Source organism: Paramisgurnus dabryanus, chromosome 10 (assembly GCF_030506205.2).
Source record: "Paramisgurnus dabryanus chromosome 10, PD_genome_1.1, whole genome shotgun sequence".
NCBI classification, from domain to species: domain Eukaryota; kingdom Metazoa; phylum Chordata; class Actinopteri; order Cypriniformes; family Cobitidae; genus Paramisgurnus; species Paramisgurnus dabryanus.
The window spans coordinates 8,138,634-8,159,557 of NC_133346.1; the positions used below are offsets into that span (position 1 = coordinate 8,138,634).

Consider the following 20,924-nt stretch of genomic DNA (forward strand, 5'->3'; position numbering starts at 1 on the left):
AACTTTTATATGATTTCTCCTTTCAATTTTGGGGTTAAATGAGACCTGTGAGTTTCATGGGAGTTTTGTTGCATGTACATTTACAAAAAAAAAAGATGCATTAGTTCCACATTATGCAACAATGTGTTTGTTCTGCAATTGTCTCTTTAAAGTGTACATTGGCAGCATGTGAATGGCATTTTGCATGCTGACTTACAGTAGTAACGTTGCTCTGTATCCGATCATTCTGCACTCAACTCCGACACTGACTTTAAATCAGCTAGTGCCATCTCACCAACACACACTCTCTGCATTAAACCTTACCACTCATTTCCGCAAATTTCCAACATCCACCCCAGAGTGCCGATAAGTGCACTAAACCAAACCAACACACTTTCAGAAAGCCACTCATGCAATACATTTGCACAATCAAATCCAGACTATTGAATTATTTATCTGTATACAGCTTTAAAAAATTATGAGATTTTAGCATCTGATACAAAAAATACATCTATTGTTTGTAAGTCACTTTGGATAAAAGCATCTGCTTAATGCCTAATGTTAATTTAATATAAGTGTATTGCGTTTTCTTATTTCAAAAACCATCCCCACAATTGACCTAAACATCACTTAATATATTTTTTAATATGTTATTTATTTTTCTATTATTATCGGGCGTTCGTAATGCAAAAAACCTCAATGGTCTTAACTGGCATATTAAATGTAGGCCTATATGCATTTTACAGTTTCCTTTCTCAAGCACGCACCTGCAACTAAAAACACCATTGCGTTTCCTCCGTCAGACACACGCACACACGCTGAAGTGTGTTTTGTTTTCACCCATGGCCCTGACAAAAGGGTTGGTGGGTGGACGGTGTAGCTTGGGGGTGCAGATTATGGTTGAGCGAGTCTTCTGCTTGCTCTGATAAGCATTAACAGAGGCTTTTATTTCTCATTAACTCAAGGTGCCGTCCTGTCGGCTGTTCGGAGGATGGGGAAATCACACAGGGACATCTGTGGGGACGGGTAATACACAGAGCACCTGTGCTCATGCATAACATCTGCTATCAGAATGTGTTTACACAGCGCAATTACCCGAGCACAGATAGCCAAACTTAGTAATTATAGTATTACTGCTATCACGTTGACCCACCAGCTTGATGTAAACAAGGGTGTCACCAAATGCAGAGATTTTGAGCATCCATTATCTTTTATTTGTACTTGTCAGCAGTTTTGAAAATGATATGCACACACTCATCACTTTGTTGTTGTCTTGAACGGCAAGTGATGATACCAGGACATCGATGTCTCACCTGCAGAGACCTCCACGCCTGGGGCTCTATGTCATGTTCTCTCAAATCCTTCAAAATATCTGCTTAGATAGAAACGCTTATGCTGGTTTAAATTTATACAGATTCAGCTGTTTGGCAAAATAATGCCTTCACTAAATTTTTTGAAGTACTGTTTGGTAGATGGATTGTGATGGGGGTAACCTTCCTTTAACTGTTTATTGCTGTATTTGTCCTTAGGCTGATTTAAACAAGGCTCACTGAATCACGACAACATTAGTAAGTCAAGCATGAAGTTTTCTCATAAACAAAACAATGCAAAGTATGTGTGGGAGAAAGTTTAGATGATGATTTTTTTAATAAATCCCTGATGATGCAACCTAGGTTTAGTATGGAATCACATTATGAAACTTTAGAGATGTTGATTTGTTACCCAAAATCGTGATATGTGCATGCATAATATCTCTATATTGAAAAATTTTATATATGACCTGGATTTCCGAGATTTCAGCCTTTTCTCCTCACGCATCTTGTGAATCTAATATTCCCGGGGGATTTCTAAGCGGCCTTACATTTTGAACCATATAAGCCATTTAACCCATTCTCCTCCCAATTCAAAACCCCGCATTAAAAAAAAAGTTGCCCCGCAGCAAAAGTTTCACAAAATGCCTTTCAGGAAAATTTTCTTCTATAAATATATAAACATACAAATATATCAAATGAAAGAACTAACCCTCTAAAACAAACAAAACGGGAAAAACCTTTCTTCTTAAAAATTGGCATTTTCTTTAAAGGTGCAGTGTGTAATTTTTAGAAGGATCTCTTGACAGAAATGCAAAATAAAAAATATACAGAACTATATTATCGGGGGTGTATAAAGACCTTTTAAAACGAACCGTTATGTTTTTATTACCTTAGAATGAGACGTTTTTGTCTACATACCGAGGGTCCCCTTACATGGAAGTCGCCATTTTGTGCCACCATGTTTTTTTTTACAGAAGCCCGTAATGGACAAACTTTTTTTACTAAGTTGTCTCCAAAGATGACATGTTTGTCCGGTGGTGGCTACTGTAGCTTCTCTATGCATTTCAAAAGCGAGGGGTGAGCAGTGAAAGCGAAGGGTGAGCAGTGAACTGAGCCATTGGTTGCAATTCAAAAAATTTACACACTGCACTTTTAAAAATACAAAATTTTAAGCAAAATGCTGAAATAATATATAATTAAAATAATGAAATAATGATAATTTTGATAGAGATCAGATTCAGAACGATTATCAAAACATTCACATAGTTTTAGCTGTTGCAGGAAATGTTAATAATTGAGTGATAAAAAAGTGTTCGAACAAATTACAAACACAGACAAAATTGTTGTGGCGTACTACTTACTTTTTTAGATATTGTGTATCATCAGAGGTTTGTGCACTCTATAAAAATTTTGGGTTGTTTAACTCTTTCGCCCGCCATTGATGAGATAACTCTTCAATTAACTCTTTCACCGCCATTGACGAGATATCTCGTCAATTAAGAGAAAACGCTTCCCCGCCAATGACGAGATTTTCCGTCTTTCCGCAATACCGCTATTATCCACCAGCAACTTTTTAAACCCGGAAGTATTGCCCTATGGCAAGCGGCTGCATGTCCGTGTCTGTTTTAAAGATCGCTCTGAATGGGATCTCTATGAAAAGTCCGTCACAAAAATGGAATTATCTCTGCTTTTTGCTCAAAATGTGGTGTTTTTGCAGAAACCTACCCATATTCAAAAGCTGATTGCAAAAGAACCACTGAAGGTAGGATGAAAGTTTTTTTTTTTTGAAAGCAGAGTCTGTTCTTTCATTTGGTATATACTATGTTTATATATTTAAAGAAGAACATTTTCTGTAAGGCATTAAACTTTGGTGAAAATCATTAATAACGCTGGCGCTGGCTGGCAACTTTTTTTTAAAAACGCTGGCAGTGAAAGAGTTAAGAGAAAACGCTTCCCTGCCAATGACGAGAATTTCCGGCTTTCTGCAATAACGCTATTATCCAGCACTTGCGCAACTTATACAACACGGAAGTAGCACCTCATGTGAAAGAGAAAGAACTCCGTTTATGTTTTAAAGATCGCTCTACATCTGATCTCTATCAAAAGTTGTTCACAAAAATGTAATTATCACCCTTTTTGCTCAAAAATTTGTGTTTTTGAAGAAACCTACCCATATTTGAGAGGTGATAAAAAGAGAACTAATGAAGATAGGATGAAACAGGTTTTTTTTTTTGAAAGCAGAGGGTCTGTTCTTTCATTTGATATACTGTTTGTTCATATATTTAAAGAAGAACATTTCTGAAAGGCATTAACGTTTTGTGAAAATCATGAAAAATGCTGGCGCTGGCTGGCCACTTTCTTTTCAAACGCTGGGGGGGAAAGAGTTAATACCTAATTGGGTTAAATATGTACCCACAATTGTGTAACAAAAACCCACCAGTTGGGTTTGTCCATATTTTACCCAATTATGGGTAGGAAAAAACAACAAATTTTGCATAGTGTACAGCAGGAGTTATGTGAAAATCTGGTTATTTTGTGCACCATGTTTCAGGTATTTTTTTGTTGCTATAAATAGTTTCAGTTTTGTCAGCTATTTGCTGATTTACACTGAAACAAACTTGCTGATCTTTAATGTGTCAGCAAGATTTATGGACTGTAACCATGACAATTTCTCAATAATGGGGTCTTATCTCTTCTGTCCATAATTTCAAGAGTGTTAATGAAAGTTTAAAGGTGCAATGTGTAACTTTTAGAAATATATAATATAAATAACTATATTATCAGTGGTGTATAAAACCCTTAAATTATGAAGTATTATGTTTTTATTACCTTAGAATGAGCCATTTTTATCTACATACACAGCGGGTCTCCTTACATGGAAGTTGCGGTCGTGTTTCTACAGTAGCCCTAAACAGAAAAATTTTCAACAAAGCATGTTTCGTCCCAATTTTTTCTCAGACTTCAACATGTTTGTCTTGTGGCAGCTACTGTAGCTTCTCAATGCTTTTCGAAATTGAGCTTGGTTGCAATTTCCAATCGAATCACTAAATGTCGCTAAATCCCACATTACACCTTTAACGTTTTTCTTAACGTTAAAGCGGTAAATTGTATTACTGTCCTACCCAGAATCTATAACTACACCATTATTCAGTATATAAAAATCCATATACATGTGTATTGAACGTTTATTTTTCTAACTTTTCAAGTAGTCAAAAGTTTCCACTTATATAAAAATAATATATTCCCACACTATACAATGATTGCTATTTATACACTGTTCTGTTCAATATTGCACATTGTGCAGGTTTGTAAATTGACAGTTTTTTGTCAGGATTGTTAAGCCTGGTTAGTTTTTTGCTTCCTTGTAAGGCTTTAAACTGTCAGCCAGTTTCTAGAAAATTCTCAGGAGGTTTACGTCTGCCATGAAGAGTTTGCGCACAAAAGCATCAGCAATGAAAGTGACCTACAGTGACGATGTGTCAGTGGAGATTAAAGCTCATGCGTTCACAATGTGCTCCTATTGGCTTCACATCAGGGGACCGCTCATGTCCCAAAAGGCAAAGATTTGTGGGTAAATGCCGTCCCTCTCATTGCTGCGAGACCTTCAGAGCTGTCTCTGAGCAGAGGGTAAGCAGTTGAAGGACTTGGGAGAGTGTGCGCAGACAAATGTATGTAAGGCTTCGTGAGGAGGCTTATATTCATCAGACCACCACGTAAACTTAAATCGTCTGTCTTTGTGATAAACAGCTTTGCTTTGATAAAGCACTGGCGCAGGTGCGCGCTCTCCATCAATCAAAACAAAACAGGGTAATTTATATCACAGTCACACGCTCAGCAGGAATCGCACATGCTTATTATTTGATCTCAAGGTCATTAATTGTATAGATCCCCACTAATGGATCGGTGAATGTGTCATTATACACTGCTAAATTGTATCCACTTTTTGAAGATGGATTTTATGAAGGAAAATCGATCATCATTTAAATCGATCCCGTCAATCACAAGCCTCACCGAGACGGACAAAAAAAACCCTAATCACTTTCCAAGTCATAAAAGATCCAAAGGATTCTCTGCTTCTCTTCTCTGCATGTCTTCTGTGAAACCAACGAGACTGAAATCAAGCCGGGTCTTTGGTGCACAAACCAGGGGTCAGCGGAAAACACTGCAGGAGTGCAGAGAGACACACTCCTTAAACACTACTCCCGATCCGTGTGAATTAATAATGGAGGTGGATTCCATCTTTGCTTGGTCACTCTGCGTGTTAAGCAAGCCTATTGGCCGAAGAGTAACAGATACTTATAAAAAGGTGTCCTCTATCAGAAAGACATTAATTAGTCATTCACAGTTGTATCGGAGTGGGCCGTGTCCAGACGGCAAGGTCTTGGTATCATGCGGTTTGTTTTAACACGTACATATAGCCAAGATGGCATCTAAATGCACATTAACGTGTTTAGAAAAAGTGGCACTGATTTTCTCATTCAATCGTAAAATTGAGCTGATCAATTTGAGGAGGTAGAGTTAGGGGACCTTTATACAGTTGACCTGAGACTGTTTTGTGCCCGCTTCTGTGTAAAGATGCAATGTAAAGGCCAGACTAAATTATGTCCGCTTTGACCTTAGTATTAAAGGCTTAAGATCTTTAAATTCTGTATCCATGATGTTATATTAAAGGGACTAAGTTTTTTCTGTGCATTGTAAAAATGACTTTCGCTACAACAACTGAAGTGGATCTGTTCAACTGTTATGTAATATTTGAAATAGTTTTTCGATGTTTTTACAGGCCAGACATTCACTGAAAAACTATAAGAATACTGCACTGCAAAAAATGATTTTAAAGAAAAATATTCTTAGTATTTTTGTCTTGTTTTCAGTAAAAACATCTAAATATTCTTAAATAATGATGCTTTTCCTTGATGAGCAAAATCACCCAAGAAAATAAGTGTAGTTTTTAGACCAAAAATATCGTGCATAAAACAAGCAAAAAAATCTGCCAATAGGGTAAGCAAAAAAAAAAATCTTTTTTTAATTCAAGAAAAAAATTGCCATTGGCAGATTTTTTTTGCTTGTTTTTTACTTGTCTTATTTTCTTGGGTCGTTTTTGCTCATCAAGAAAAAACATCTTAATGTAAGAATTTTTTAGATATTTTTACTGAAAACAAGACAAAAATACTAAGAATTTTTTTCTTGAAAATCATTTTTTGAAGAATAGTTCGGAGGTCAGAGGAGAATGGGCAGACTGATTCAAGCTGATAGAAGAGCAACTTTGACTTAAATAACCACTTGTTACAACCAAGGTATGCAGCAGAGCATTTGTGAAGCCACAACACGCACAACCTTGAGGCGGATGAGCTACAACAGCAGAAGACCTCACCGGGTACCAATCATCTCCACTACAAATAGGAAAAAGAGGCTACAATTTGCATGAGCTGACAAAAATTGGACAGTTAAAGACTGGAAAAATGTTGTCTGGTCTGATGAGTCTCATTTTTTGTTGAGACATAAGATGGTAGAGTCAGAATTTGGCATGAACAGAATGAGAACATGGATCCATCATGACTTGTTACAACTGTGCAGGCTGGTAGTGTAATGGTGTGGGGGGTGTTTTCTTGGCAACTTTTGGCCCCTTTGTTGCCAATTGGGCATCATTTAAATGCCACTGCCTACCTGAGCATTGTTTCTGACCCTGTCCATCCCTTTATGACCACCATGTAACCATCCTCTGATGGCTACTTCCAGCAGGATAATGCACCATGTCACAAAGCTCGAATCATTTCAAATTGGTTTCTTGAACATGACAATGAGTTCACTGTACTAAAATGGCCCCCACAGTCACCAGATCTCAACCCAATAGAGCATCTTTGGGATGTGGTGGAACGGGAGCTTCGTGCCCTGGATGTGCATCCCACAAATCAACTGCAAGATGTTATCCTATCAATATGGGCCAACATTTCTAAAGAATGCTTTTAGCACCTTGTTGAATCAATGCCACGTAGAATTAAGGCAGATCTGAAGGCGAAAGGGGGTCAAACACCGTATTAGTATGGTGTTCCTAATAATCCTTTAGGTGAGTGTATATATTGGACCTGAATGCAGCCTGAATGTGACAGTCACATAGATCACAGCGCGCCCCTAGGGTGTGGTTCATTATTTGCAATGCTTATAGTCGCATCTTTAGTGATTTTGCAATTGATTACAACTGTATGTCTTGTCCAAGTGGATTTTTTTTTAGAAGTGGAGGTTTTAGACAAACAAGCTTACATGCACTTAGGGAGTTCTGTGGCGAAAGACAGACAAATTTGTTAAATGTCAATTAAATGACTAAAGTGATCTTTGTGGAAATAAAGCATTTCAATTAATGACTAATAACATTTTTATTGCCATAAAAGGCCGAAATTACCGAAACCCAAAACTTAATTAACAAGAAAACATTACAACTTACAGGGGTTTGCATCTGAACTCCTCAAATGAAAATTAAATTTGCATGCATGCATTTGGTAAACACTTCCATCTAAAGCAACAATGCATTCAAGTTACATTTTATCAGCATACTGTATGTTTTCTCTGGGATCGATCACATAACCTTTGCGCTGCTAACATTACAAATAGGTTTCTAAAGGTGAATATCCTTCAACTGGAAGTTTATGAACCTTATTATGATCCGCTTTGGTGCTAAAGACAACACTGGCTCTTACTTACATCACTAGATGTGACCTTGCTGGAAATTATGTGAGGCCTGGCAAGTATCTAAACCCAAATTCAATTACAAATGATGTGACTGTAGAACTCAAGCATTTGCACAGAAAGAAAATGTTCTCATCAGAAAGAGCTCCAGGCTGTATATGGTCCTAACACGGTCAGTGATTGGTTTTATAGACATGGCATACGGTAATAATTCCAGTTTTTAAAGATATACACTGACAGTGCCCAGCAACTATTAAAAAAGTGAATATGCAATTATGCAATGATAATTTTGGTGCCTTAAAGAAAACATCTAAATAAAGTAATACTAAATTGCATACTGTAACACAATTGTCCTTGAAAGGCAAGATCAGCTCAGAACATTACTGCTTGCATTTCTTTTATAGGAAATCTTTCGTATTGGGTGCACATGGCATTCGGAGTATTTGCTTTGTCCTTCCTAGATGTCCAATTTTAGAAAACAGCGGCTGAAATTACATCACCTTTGAAATAAACTTGACTCAGATTCCCCTTTCTAATTCTCTCTTTCATTGCTTTCGTCTGGCCTGGTCCCTTGCCCAGGGAGATGGTTAAAATAGCTCATAGTGGTTTTTAAGAACTGCAATGAATATGGACAAATCTTTGGAAAATCTATCTATCTATCTATCTATCTATCTATCTATCTATCTATCTATCTATCTCATCCATCGTCTTCTGGTCGGAAGTCTTCAATGAAGCTAACATGCTCCCACTCCACTGGAAAAGAAATTGTATGATAAAAGTTTAATGACTCTAGGACCCTTCAATTAGTAAGTTAGGCTCATACATTAAAATAATGACTTTAATGTGGACGTAATGAAGACTTTATTATGCACATGAAGATGAGGTTAAATCTGCTTTATCAGCCATAGTGTGTCACCAAGCCTGATTAAAAAAAGATGACAAATTAGGTCAAAGAAAGCGATAATGAACAATGCATTCATATTTAGTACCTCCGCATATCTTGACACCCTATTACATCTTTCCAGCATTTATTCTTTAATATCACCTTGCACTGAAATGACTTTAATCCGGCATACAAAAACCAGCTGAGGCATTGTGGTGGTGGTTATTGATTGTATTGTATATAGTCATTTGATATATGTTAGATCGGTTGCATACAGCACAGAGGATAACTTATTCAGCAATATTCTGTGGATTTTTACTGTTGTTTTGTTGGGATTTGTTGACAGTGGTGCACTTCATGGCAATATGAGCACCTGAAAGCTACACCCGTGTCAATATTTAATTTCAAAATCTCAGGCATTAGAAATGAGTTATACAACTAAACTTTTACATCACATGAAAGATCTGCTCTCGGTTAGATACAACAGCATCAGTAAGGTCAGACTGATGTTGGGCAGCGTCTTCGCAGGTTTAAGTTAACTTCGCAGTGGGGTTGAGTTAAAAAAAATTCACACCAATTATGAATTTAGGAAGTGCCAGATCATCGAAGTTTGATTTCAGTCATTGATTTCACTATATAATAAAAATGTCAAATATATATATATATATATATATATATATATATATATATATATTATAAAAGTTATATTTACTATCTAACAGCAATTCAGATTCAATAACAGTTTTTTCAATAATTTTTTCATCTAAACCTTTGATAACTATGTTGGCATGGCGATATATCTTTCCACCCAAGCTCACTCTTTCCCTGTGATGACCTTGGTTTGTAGATTGCTGAGTATGATTGACATCTGAACGTTGTGGCTGTTGAGACAGCTCTGTCATTTTCCCAGCAGCTCCACTGACAGTCTGAGACACCGTCATCAGCAAAACACACACGCTCGCTCACATATATCTGACTGAATCTCTCCTATAACTCTGCTGTCAGTCTATTTGTGAGTCTGTATTTCATAAAACCTGCATGCAGACAGTTCACATACTGTAATCGGGTCTGGTTACCTGATGGAATTACTTGGTGGAAAATTGACCAAAAGATTCTGCCGGCAGTGATGTGCTTACAGTGATCTGTATGGATGTGATAGATGGTTTTACATTATTAACAAAGGCATGAATATTTCCAAAGCAAATGCTTTCCAGTCTCAGTTTAGTTATTAACCACATATTGCAATTATATTTACAACCTGGGTTTGCTAATAAAATTTATAAATGTTATTATGACAACATCATGTCAAGACATTGTAAAAAAGCAGAGGCTTATCATGTACATTTTTTCCACATAATTTTAAATCAAATAGGGTGATTCTCAAGAAATCCGGATGTTTAAAAAGCCCTTGAAGCCAATTTTTTTGCACATGTAAGACTAAGGTCTGATCTTACTATAACCATTATTTTTAGAGGATTTAAAAAATATTTCCTACATTATTAGATTATCATTATCAAAAATTATCATTACCGCAACATGATATTACATTAAATATTTGCAGTTAGAAACTTATGTTTCGGCAATGAGAACTAAAAAGTTGTCTAGGTACTATGTCAAACAAAATTTCAACTTATATCTGGAGAGAAAAGATAAGAACTGCTTACCTGGTAGCCATCTTGAGTGTCACAGTCAATTATGTCCCTTCCAACATTTTGTATTTTTGGCTTAAACAATGATTGAAAATTGTTGCGGAGGATGAGAAAATTGGTCTTGGACACATTTATATTCCTTATTATTGTCTCTACATTTACCAATCACCAAATACCACATGTTTCTTTACTGTAAATGTTTATAGTATAACATGCACTGAACTTTTTATTATTTATTATAAATATTTTCATGTCAAAGAACCCAACACATTCATGGACAGGTTGCGGTAATACAAATTTTCTCCTTAAATGTGGAAAAACAACAAAATTGGTTTGTATGATGTCATTTAAAATCATGTGCAAAATAATATGAGAAGAGATGTTTGTAACTGCATGCTGCTTATTTTGATACTCTTACTTTGCATTTACTTTTTTATCAAAATGTTTCATGACACCTCAAAAGTCTAATTTCCCGAGAAACACCCAATAGGTTTCAAACATCATAAAACAATATATTAAAATTAAGAAAAGTCTGTAAATGTATTTTTTTATAATCTATCCAAACCTAAATAATTGTCTATATTTAATATTTAAGGGCAGAAAAATAAATAAAAAATAAAAAAAATCATGCATTCGGTGGCGTTTTCAAATTTAAGTTTTGTGAGTGGTGAAATAAATCTGACTCCATATCTTTTTCTCAGAAATTTTGAATACCCCTGTTATAGATGCAATGCATGCTGGAATAAATGACACTGTATACCGCTCATTTGTGCTTTTATCATTGTAGACATTGTCAAAATAAATCTGAACCCCTGGGAAGTACATTTTTGATATTAATTCATAAGTGCATTTTTGCTGAATACAGAACCCCTGCACTAAAATCAAAAGAGCAGGACATTAATAATGAGCAAATTTTTAAGGTCAGCCCCATGTAACCTGTGATTTTGCTGTGATGTAATGCCAAATATGTATAAGACAAGACATGACCCATAAACAAAATGGACTTGACAATTGGACCAATAGGTCAAACAAAGCATATGAAGTAGGATAGGAAGGATTAGATAGGAATGTTTAAAAAAAAATTCACTTCATTCACTTTTTAAGTGAACCAATAGTTCCAGTCCAAACAGATTGTAGGCCTAATATTCAGCTTATATTTGCGTTGATAGAGAATTTCGATAAATCCCTAAAGTTTATGACTAATCTCTTAAGGTATCAAATGTTATTTCTATTGTAAAACTTTTCTATTCTGAAAGTTACTTAAACAATCTTAAATCTCAATCGGTAAAGCCTTGCATTAATAGCGCAAATGTTGTATATTCATTGTAATTTGGATAAAATGCATAAAGGTAATGTAAACCAAACATTCCTTATAAACTGTAAAGCAATTCTATTTTTAATTGCCAAGTTATATATAACCAACCGTGATAATCAGCCTATTTTCAGTCTGAATGCTGCTCAATGTCACCATGAGGTCACACATATGGCACCTGCTCTCCTGAGATATACAGTCATTATCCCATCACCATTTAACAGATTTACAGACGCAAGAACCTTGACCAGAGGCTCAAACCAACAGCTGGAATCACACGTTTTTAACAACACATCCAACAGGATAAAAACAGCACAGATCAGTGCTTGTCCAACCAAGGAGAGTGAGCAGACTTCGACATCTGCAGTCATTCGTTTTGAAGCAGCGGATTTAATTTCTTGTGGGCGCAGAGCTGCTCCCCTGGGCTGCACTGTTGTTGTGCGAGAGCCCATTAGCAACACAAAATGTCATAGACGTCGCTGGTCTTTATTGGGTTATTGAGCCAATGCATGGAGACAAGTGGAGGTGGGTGTAGAGTCATGAAGTGTCAGCTTTATTAAAAGCTTCTCCTGAAGTGTAGCTGCTTCTGTTACAATGCATAAGTATTTATTGCCTAACTTATTTCTTATATATATATATATATATATATATATATATATATATATATATACACTACCATGCAGTTATACAGAATGAATTACAGTTAGCCTTTAATAGCCAAGAGTCCTAAGTGACTTACAATTAAGAGAGCATTTAATATTTTGTCAGTGCAAAAATGAAGTGCCATTTACAAAGCCATGTTCACGAGGACTAAAGGTTGTAGTGAGCAAAGGTGAACAACATAGGAAAGCTTATACATTGATATATCTTTATATATTTATACGCCTATGTCTATACATTTATCTATTTAGATATATAGACAGAGTTAGACTAAAAAGTTTGGAAAGGTTTGCAGTTGCTTATAAGCAGTTATAAGCAGTACACAAGATATAGGTATCTAAATATACAGTTGTGTTACTGTACGTCAGAGTCCTGTTATTAGTTATTAAAGACTGCCCCCTAGAGGTCAAAAGGCCTTATATATATTTAGTGATTGTACATTATACATTATCTTTTATACATAGTGATTGCAAAAAGGCATGCTGCATAATTAATACTGCCAAATGCCAATATGAACAAAGCCCCGATTCAAAACATTTAATCAACCTCTCAGTTTACTATAGAAAAAGGATACCTTCAGATAAATGTAGACATTACTGCCAAAAGTATTTATTTGTATGTGAAGCCGAGTCTGTAATAAAAATGATGAAACTATTATTAACTGATTACCTTTATAACTACAGAATAAATTATTTAATTGAAAACATCATTTTGTGTTTGCACAACAGTCACTGTAGGCAGCGCTCCATTTCCTGTAATTCTTGTAGCTCTTCACAGTGAGGGCCACAGTGGAGAGAGAGAAGCCTGCGGGCCCTGAGGATGACGGAGAGAGCTGCTCCACGATCTCCACTATAAAGATAATTTTTGATTATAAAGACTATGAAAGTATAAGTTAATCCACTGGTGAAATAAAGTTAAGTGTTTACCCATTAAAATGCAGCTGTGCCAGTTTAAAAAGCTGTCGTCCTAGTTCAATACTGTCCTCTCCGAATTGGGCTGTAATGGCAACGATGCTGCGCTTGAGATAGGATGCAGCCCGATTCCACTCACCTGTCAGGAAAAATTAATAAAGGTATTATCTGTATCTTTTTGGGATGCAGGAAGCAATACAGGGTTGCTATAAAATGCCATAAAGATTAATTTAAAGAGACATTCCACTTTTTTTGAAAATATGCTCGTTTTCCCCTAGAGTTAAACATTTGATTCTTATGGTTTGGAATCCATTCAGCTGATCTCCGGGTCTGGCGCTAACACTTTTAGCATAGCTTAGCACAATCCATTGAATCTGATTAGACCATTAGCATCGCGATAAAAAATAACCAAAGAGTTTCGATATTTTTCCTATTTTAAAAAATGACTCTTCTGTAGTTAAATCGTGTACTATAATCGACAGAAAATTAAAAGTTGCGATTTTCTAGGCAGATATGTCTAGGAACTATACTCTCAAACTGGCGTAATAATCAAGGACTTTGCTTATGTAACATGGGTACAGCAGGTGTAGTGATATTACGCACTGCTAGAAATAGTCCCCTACTATTGAATGTAACCATATCTGCCTAGAAAATCACATCTTTTAATTTTCTGTCGGTCTTAGTACACGATGTAACTACAGAAGAGTCAAGTTTTAAATAGGAAAAATATCAAAACTCTTTGGTTATTATTTTGCGCAATGCTAATGGTCTAATCAGATTCAATGGATTGTGCTAAGCTATGCTAAAAGTCCTAGCGCTAGACCCGGAGATCAGCTGAATGGATTCCAAAACTGTAAAAATCAGATGTTTAACTCTAGAGGAGCTGGAAAATGATCATATTTTCTAAAAAAGTGGAATGTCCCTTTAAACATCGGATTGTTGTTCTTACCGATGGTTGCATATGCACGGGCTGTTGCATCTGCCAATTCTCCTTGTACAGGATGAGTCTCTGTCAAAATGAGGTCTGCCTGAGACAAGGCCGATTGAAGGACCCTTAGGGCATCGTCTGCAAGAGAAATAAGGAAAGGAAATTTTTATCCATAAACATATGTTAATGGACATCCATGCTAGCAGAATGGGGTGGATTTGGAATAGGCAATATATGTAAAGGTATAAAGCAGACAAAGCATTTATATTGACAGTACGTGATCTGTCTCTCTCCAGAAGATCAAAAACTTGATCCAGCAAGTTCTGCAAGCCCTGAATTCTCTTCTGGACTTCAGTGCTGGTGATCGGATGACCGCAAGATGGCCGAGAGCACACGTAACTTGACTGAAATGACACAAGATTTATGGTATCATCATACACAAAGGTGTTGTCAGTGGTAGTGCCATGTAGGTGGTGGGATGTTCTGGATGGTTGCTGGGGTACTGCAGTATGGTAGCTAGGGTGTTGCGTAATGCCCCAAGGCAAAGGAACCAAAAAAGCACCAAACTCTGTAATCCTTTTGTCTCTTGATATCACTAAGGTCTTTCATTTAATGTATGCAAGCCTATGAGCAGGGTTCCCACGCCTTTGTTAACTTCAAATTCAAGGACCTTTTAAGGACTTTCCAGGTCCAATACCCTCAAATTCAAGGACTAAATTTGTAGACACATTTCAAGTGAGAGCAAGGTTACATCGTGTTACCTTTTAAGATACATTGTTACAGTTCCCTTTGAGGGAACTCGTGCTGCGTCACTGTGGTGACACTTTGGGGACGCTTCCAGGGGTAAGTGCGTCTGAATGTGTATATCAAATTCAACTAATGGTGAGGCTTCACGACAAAGACATGGTGACGTGGGAGCCAGGAAGTATTTTGCTATCTGAAATATTGCCAAAGACGACGTTACAGGGAAGTATGGCAAGGGAGAGGCAGCGTCTCGTTCCCTTCTCAGGAAACAACAGTTACATATGTAGCACGAGACGTTTTTGTGTGTCAAACACAACTATGCAAAAAAGCATTTTGGTATGAATCAACATTTGCATACAGAAGATATAAGCATTTAAAGCGAACAGTTTAGCACTTGTGCTTAAAAAGTCTAGAATTTTATGAAATTATCCTACACTACACAGGGAATAATATGGATTTTTTCAAACAGATTCACAAACTTTCAAGGATTTCAAAGACCATGGGAACCCTGTATGATATTATTTTTTATTGCCATTTTTATCATAAACCAGATGAAGTCCCAATTTGTTTTTAAAAGTAACACATTTCCTCAACAAGCCATATTTTTGTTATACACGTAAACTTGATATTTGTTGAAAACTGAGATGTACTTAGTATAATACTTTATATTGCCTTGGCAAGCAAAACTTATAATACAGAATAGATCGGTACGTATGAGTCACCTGTAAAGAATGTCCACATTTCACACACTTTAGCCCCGGCGCTGTGTTTACACCTGCATTGGTTTCATTTTCTGTCTGCTCTCTCTGACAAGCATCACACTCGCAGGAGAAATAGTACTGGTCCAGCAGGAGGCGCTGTCGCTCTTTTATTCCCATTCTGCTACAGTGAGGGCCTGTGAATACAGTTCAATACTTCATGAGGTACAGCTGCTATTCTTAATTGAAACATTTAGATTTTATATTTTACTTGTCTGATACCATAACAGTGCAGAATCTCCTGGCCCGCTGTGATGTCTTTCGAAGCACGTACAGTGACTGTCACACCGCGATGAAATGTCTTGTCGTCTTCACCCTCTGAACCAGAGAACTGAGTGAGCCGGTCGGCCTCAATGCCCGTAGTGAAGGAGATGCTGGTGTTTGAACTGCAGGAGTGGTTAAGCAAGCTAAGGACAGGAAAGATTGCAGTGGCGATGCGGATTTCCTTGCTGGACTGAACAGATGTGCAACTCTCTTCTGTAACAGATGAAAGAATAATAAGACTCTAAAATAAGTTTAAATAGTTTATATTGTTTAAATATCACATTTGCAACAAAGTTTCTGGTGGCGTCCACGCAGCTGCAAGTTGATGTCTAAAATTGAACTTAAAGACAGCCTGTGGATGATGTAGGGGTTTAAAATCCCATGTGGAATTTGACACAAAATTAAGAATATACATCCAGTATTACAGCAGTCTGTGTTAACCCGTTGTGAACAACAATAAGACTTTCCTCTCACCTTTAACTTTAATAGCAGTGACTGCTTGTGCATTACACCTGAGCTGCATCATATGTCTCAGAGATGTGGCTCCCAGCATGCTCATCTCAGGCATCCAGGTTCCTTCATCATCCTCGCGAGATGCCCACATGACCGGTGGAGGTCCATCTTGCAGCCTCTTATAAAGCACTGCTGTAGTGACTGCCAGTAAAAAGCGTAAGCTGGGTGAATGTTTATCCACGTGTGGTAAAAGACTGTAGACACCTAGATATGAGCTGCCGTGATAACAGTCTGTATGATCTGAGCTTTTGGAACACTGGCCTTCAAAGTTCAATTTTATTGGTGAATCGGCTTTATAAAGGACAGAACTGCCAGAACTTTCCGTTGCCCTTTGGACTTCCTTTAGCCCAGCTCTCAGGGCGGCCCTTAGTGCAAGATGTTCCAGAACACCTAAGACCAACAGTTCTGCTCCAACAGTGCACTCCCATTGGTGCCACTGACGCCAAGCCTCTTTTTGGCACCTTTCTCCACAGTATCGAGCGTAACTGCAGTTCGTACAGGGCGTTAAGTTTAATGTTTGGCTTAGGCAGTGATGACAATGTCTGTCTTCAGTGTCAAACGCCGGCTTTCTTGCCTTTTGGGTTTCTGGGTTGAATTTAATACCTGGAATAAGAACACAGCAGTAAGCCTCGTCCACCAGCACCACCTCACCGGCTGGTTTATTTTCCGCGGCCAACAGGTATCGACCTTTCTCAGGGCTGAAATAAACAGATACGCCATGTGATCTGAGGGTATTAGGATCACTTCTTTTCTGATTTGGTGGTGGTGGATTTTTTGGGGCTGGAGTGTTGGAGTTCATCTCAAGCTTGCTAAGGTGATTCAGGCAAGCGGTCTGCCTAGTGATCAGTTTGTCCCGCAGGTGGCTTGGGTAGCCGGCCTCCAAAGCATGCTGTATGTCCTCTAGGCATTCCTTTAAAAAAGCATAAGAAAAAGAAGCTTAGTGGTCCAATTGTGTAGGGTGCACCCCTTTGCGTCTCCCTCACAAAAATTAATTGCCATTGTGTTTCATAAATATGACACTGACTCTTACTTTATAACAGTTCTGATAAAAAAGGGCGGCCGATCGGTTTGCGTAGCACAACGAAAGCTCTTCTGTATTCTTATCAGCATGGCAAATGCCCTGAAACATCAAAAGAGGAAAGTATAAACATCATGCTTGGTTGAGCCTAAAGGTGAAGTTTGTAAGTTTTAAGCGTAATCACTTTGGATAAGTCGTCTACTAAATGCATAAATGTATGTAATTTAAATGAACAAGCGCCACCAAACTTAATTGCATACATGACTGGCATACATGACAAGTTTCCACACACGCCATTGGTCAATCAAAAAATAGCCCCGCCTCAAACTGACACCATTGGTTGAGTAAATGTTACCTCAGCCCACATAAAAAATATTTTTATCGCGGCAGCGTTCACATTTCATCAAAATCACAATGTCGCTTCATTTAAAATTGTAATTAAAAACTTATTGTAACTTTAAATTTCGCACTTCACCTTAAAAGTGGACTAACGTTATATCATTTTTATATAAAATGTTGCGTAGATAACAAATTTCTTACCTTAGTATAATAAAGTGCTGCCACCGTGTAATCCTTCACCTTAAAACTGAGGTTACCTTGCTCTCTAAACTCAGATGCGCGCTCAGGAGACTTTTTAACAGAGTACTTATTAGAGATTTTAGATAAAGTGTTGAGGTCCTCTGGGCTAAAACACACAATTGACACAAAGGTAAGTTAGGTGAGTTTCTTATTTTTTGTACTATATAAAATTAATCAACGAGGGCATACAGCCTTTTTTAACACAATTATATGTTTATATTTACAAAAATATTAATTTATTTGCCTATTTGTAATTACTGCTATTTCTAGGCAGGGAAGATTTAAATTATCTAGCAAAAAAAGCTATACAATGCATTAAATACTTACTGTATAAGTGACAGTGCGGTGTTGAATATCTCATTTATATCTGTTAGGAGAGAGAATCGCTCCCTTCCTTCAGAACCCAGTGTCGTCCACTTCTGTTCAACATGCTGAACCCACTGTGGACAAGGAAGATCCATTTACAATCCGCCAAAATACTTATCAGCACTGCAGAGAGGTAGGAAACTTCAAATGCTTCGGTTTTCGCAGCAAAAGTGACTTCCTGATGAGACTTTTATCAATTTTCAAAATACAAGTTTGCCTATTTACGCATATATAAGACGATTTTATTTTATATTTAAAATATTTTTTAAGATATCGAAACGTAGTATAGTTTAAATATTCGAATAAATCATTAAATATTTTTTATATATATAAAACGTCGTTTCTAAACGATTTGCATAAAATATAACGTAGTGTCTTAAATGGTTAAATTTAACGTCGAGCAAATGTAATAAATAGGCCAAGCCTAATGGTTTAGCTAACCCTAAGCGCTCAAAGTAGTAGAAAAACTATTTTTATGAATCGATTTAGTTGTTGTGGTGCATGCATACAGAGTGCATAATAGTCAGTGCATATCCTTTTGTAAAGGCTTTAGGCACTGATGGGTCATGCTTACATTTTTCCAATAGGTGGCGACATTGTTCTACATTACAATTTTCAATCTTAAAATCTATGCCTCTCTTGAACACGATACAAGTGGATTATTTCATTGGTTGTGGCTGCACATTTTGTGTTTATATATCTGCTGTTGGTCAAGCTCTCAGGGGACCTCATTAGTGAATAACGCAACTGTTTCTCCAGTGGGAAATAGGGACTGTCTTGAGACCAGTTGTCACATATTCACCTTTTAAATACAGACCCAGTTATAATGTTCTCCAAGCCTAGCTGTGCTCTCATGCAGATTCTTCATCGATAATTAGATCTTGTCCAGGACATTAGTATAATTACAGCATTTATTCAATGTCCCTGGAATTAGTATAAACTTCTAACAATTTTGCATCTCCTTTATGAGGATTTATAGGATTTACGAGACTAATTTGTCTCTCTTGTTTGCTTGTCTGTGAAAAAAATCTCGGAGTCATTTATTCTTTATTTAAAATGAAACCATTTGCGTACTGTAGATCAAAAAACTGCCTCATAATATTTGTGAGAAATAATTTCCATAAAACCATTTACCCAGATGATTTACTGGGTAAAAATCTAGAGTGTTAATGCCTGAGGATCCTTGTTATGCCATGTATAATATAATAGAAGGAAATGCCATTTAGTTCATAATGTGAACCAATATATTCAAGACTGTAACCACAGACTGAGAGTTGTGGATCCAAAAGTTCTAGTTTAAGAAGTCACTGCAGCACTAATAAATATTGGGCCTGTCTTTGTGGTTACGGCCTTGAATATATCATGCCATGTATATAACCTATATACACTTATATAGCACATAAATATTATTTATAATAGCACTTTACAGCGCACAGACTGAGCTTTATAGTATCGTTGGAACTTTTATCAGGGAAACGACTTATGAAAATCCTCATTTTAAATGAATAGATTGAATTTTGTTTATAGCTTGGTTCCACTTCGTGCCTGCATATGAATATTAATGTTGTATTTTGTCTGTAGCTGGCTCATGATGTCCTGAGGGATGGTGCTTATCACACATCTGGTTATCGAGTACAGCTTACGATTTATTGGATTTGTATTTTATACTTGCGTTTTAACAGCTGCTGGTAATTCGCTACAAAATGTAGGTCAATTCTTGCATTTTGTGTCTTGCATGACTCTTTTTTGTATTGCCGTCGGGTGTGATGTATTCCAAGAACGTGCTATGTTAACAGTTTACGTGTATTTTTGAAAAATTATTCTTCTTCTTTTAGTTAAATTGACAGAGAGTAATGTAAAGAGAGGACAAGAAGGTAGAGGGTGGAGAGTTTATTTTATTTTACTTATTTATCTGTTATTACTTACTTTCTTAGTTTTACTTTTAAAATGTTATTTCTGTTCTCATTTCATATGTATGTATGTACCAAGAGCTCCTGAAAACTACAACAAATTCCTTATATGTTTGTGCACACCTGAGGGACACTCTGAGGGAGGGGAATGGGACCGGCAAAGGATGCTGAGGATGCTGAAATTGACCTTGGGTTGGCGAAACGTTTGTGTGACGTGTTAGAGCACTGCCCACTACACCGACATATGATTCGTATTTAAAATAAAATCACTTCTTATGAATATACATTTGCTAATGAACTTTCCTCTATAGTTATGTTATTTGTAACTTGGGACCAGTCATAAGGGTCAATTTTGTGAAAATGAGATTTATACATCAACTGAAAACTGAATAAACATGATGCTTTTCATTGATGTATGGTTTGTTAGGACAATATTTGGCCGAAATACAACTATTT

General features: G+C 36.8%; 1 protein-coding gene across 2 annotated transcripts; it reads right to left on the reverse strand.

Annotated features, from left to right (window-relative positions):
* Positions 1 to 12,491: 12,491 nt before the first annotated feature.
* smyd4 (SET and MYND domain containing 4) lies at positions 12,492 to 18,653 on the reverse strand. 2 transcript variants are annotated; one of them, XM_065260554.2, is made up of 10 exons: positions 18,520 to 18,653; positions 18,154 to 18,298; positions 17,626 to 17,715; positions 16,557 to 17,505; positions 16,041 to 16,295; positions 15,783 to 15,955; positions 14,594 to 14,720; positions 14,338 to 14,454; positions 13,404 to 13,527; positions 12,492 to 13,326 (listed from the first exon to the last, which is right to left on the reverse strand). In XM_065260554.2, exons 1-10 carry the CDS (start codon positions 18,651 to 18,653, stop codon positions 13,206 to 13,208), a joined length of 2,235 nt encoding a protein of 744 aa, XP_065116626.1. In that variant the 3' UTR covers positions 12,492 to 13,205. The 2 variants fall into 2 exon arrangements, with proteins under 2 accessions (XP_065116626.1, XP_073672112.1); XM_073816011.1 differs by lacking the exons at positions 18,154 to 18,298; positions 18,520 to 18,653 and adding an exon at positions 17,798 to 17,861.
* Positions 18,654 to 20,924: the final 2,271 nt, after the last annotated feature.

Coding starts and splice junctions, on each gene's coding strand:
- smyd4 (XM_065260554.2), bottom strand. CDS start 18,653: ATGGATCTTCCTTGTCCACAGTGGGTTCAGCATGTTGAACAGAAGTGG. Junction 17,716..18,153: donor CAGCACTTTATTATACTAAG/GTAAGAAATTTG, acceptor TTGATGTTTCAG/GGCATTTGCCATGCTGATAA. Junction 13,528..14,337: donor CCGTGCATATGCAACCATCG/GTAAGAACAACA, acceptor TTTTCCTGACAG/GTGAGTGGAATCGGGCTGCA.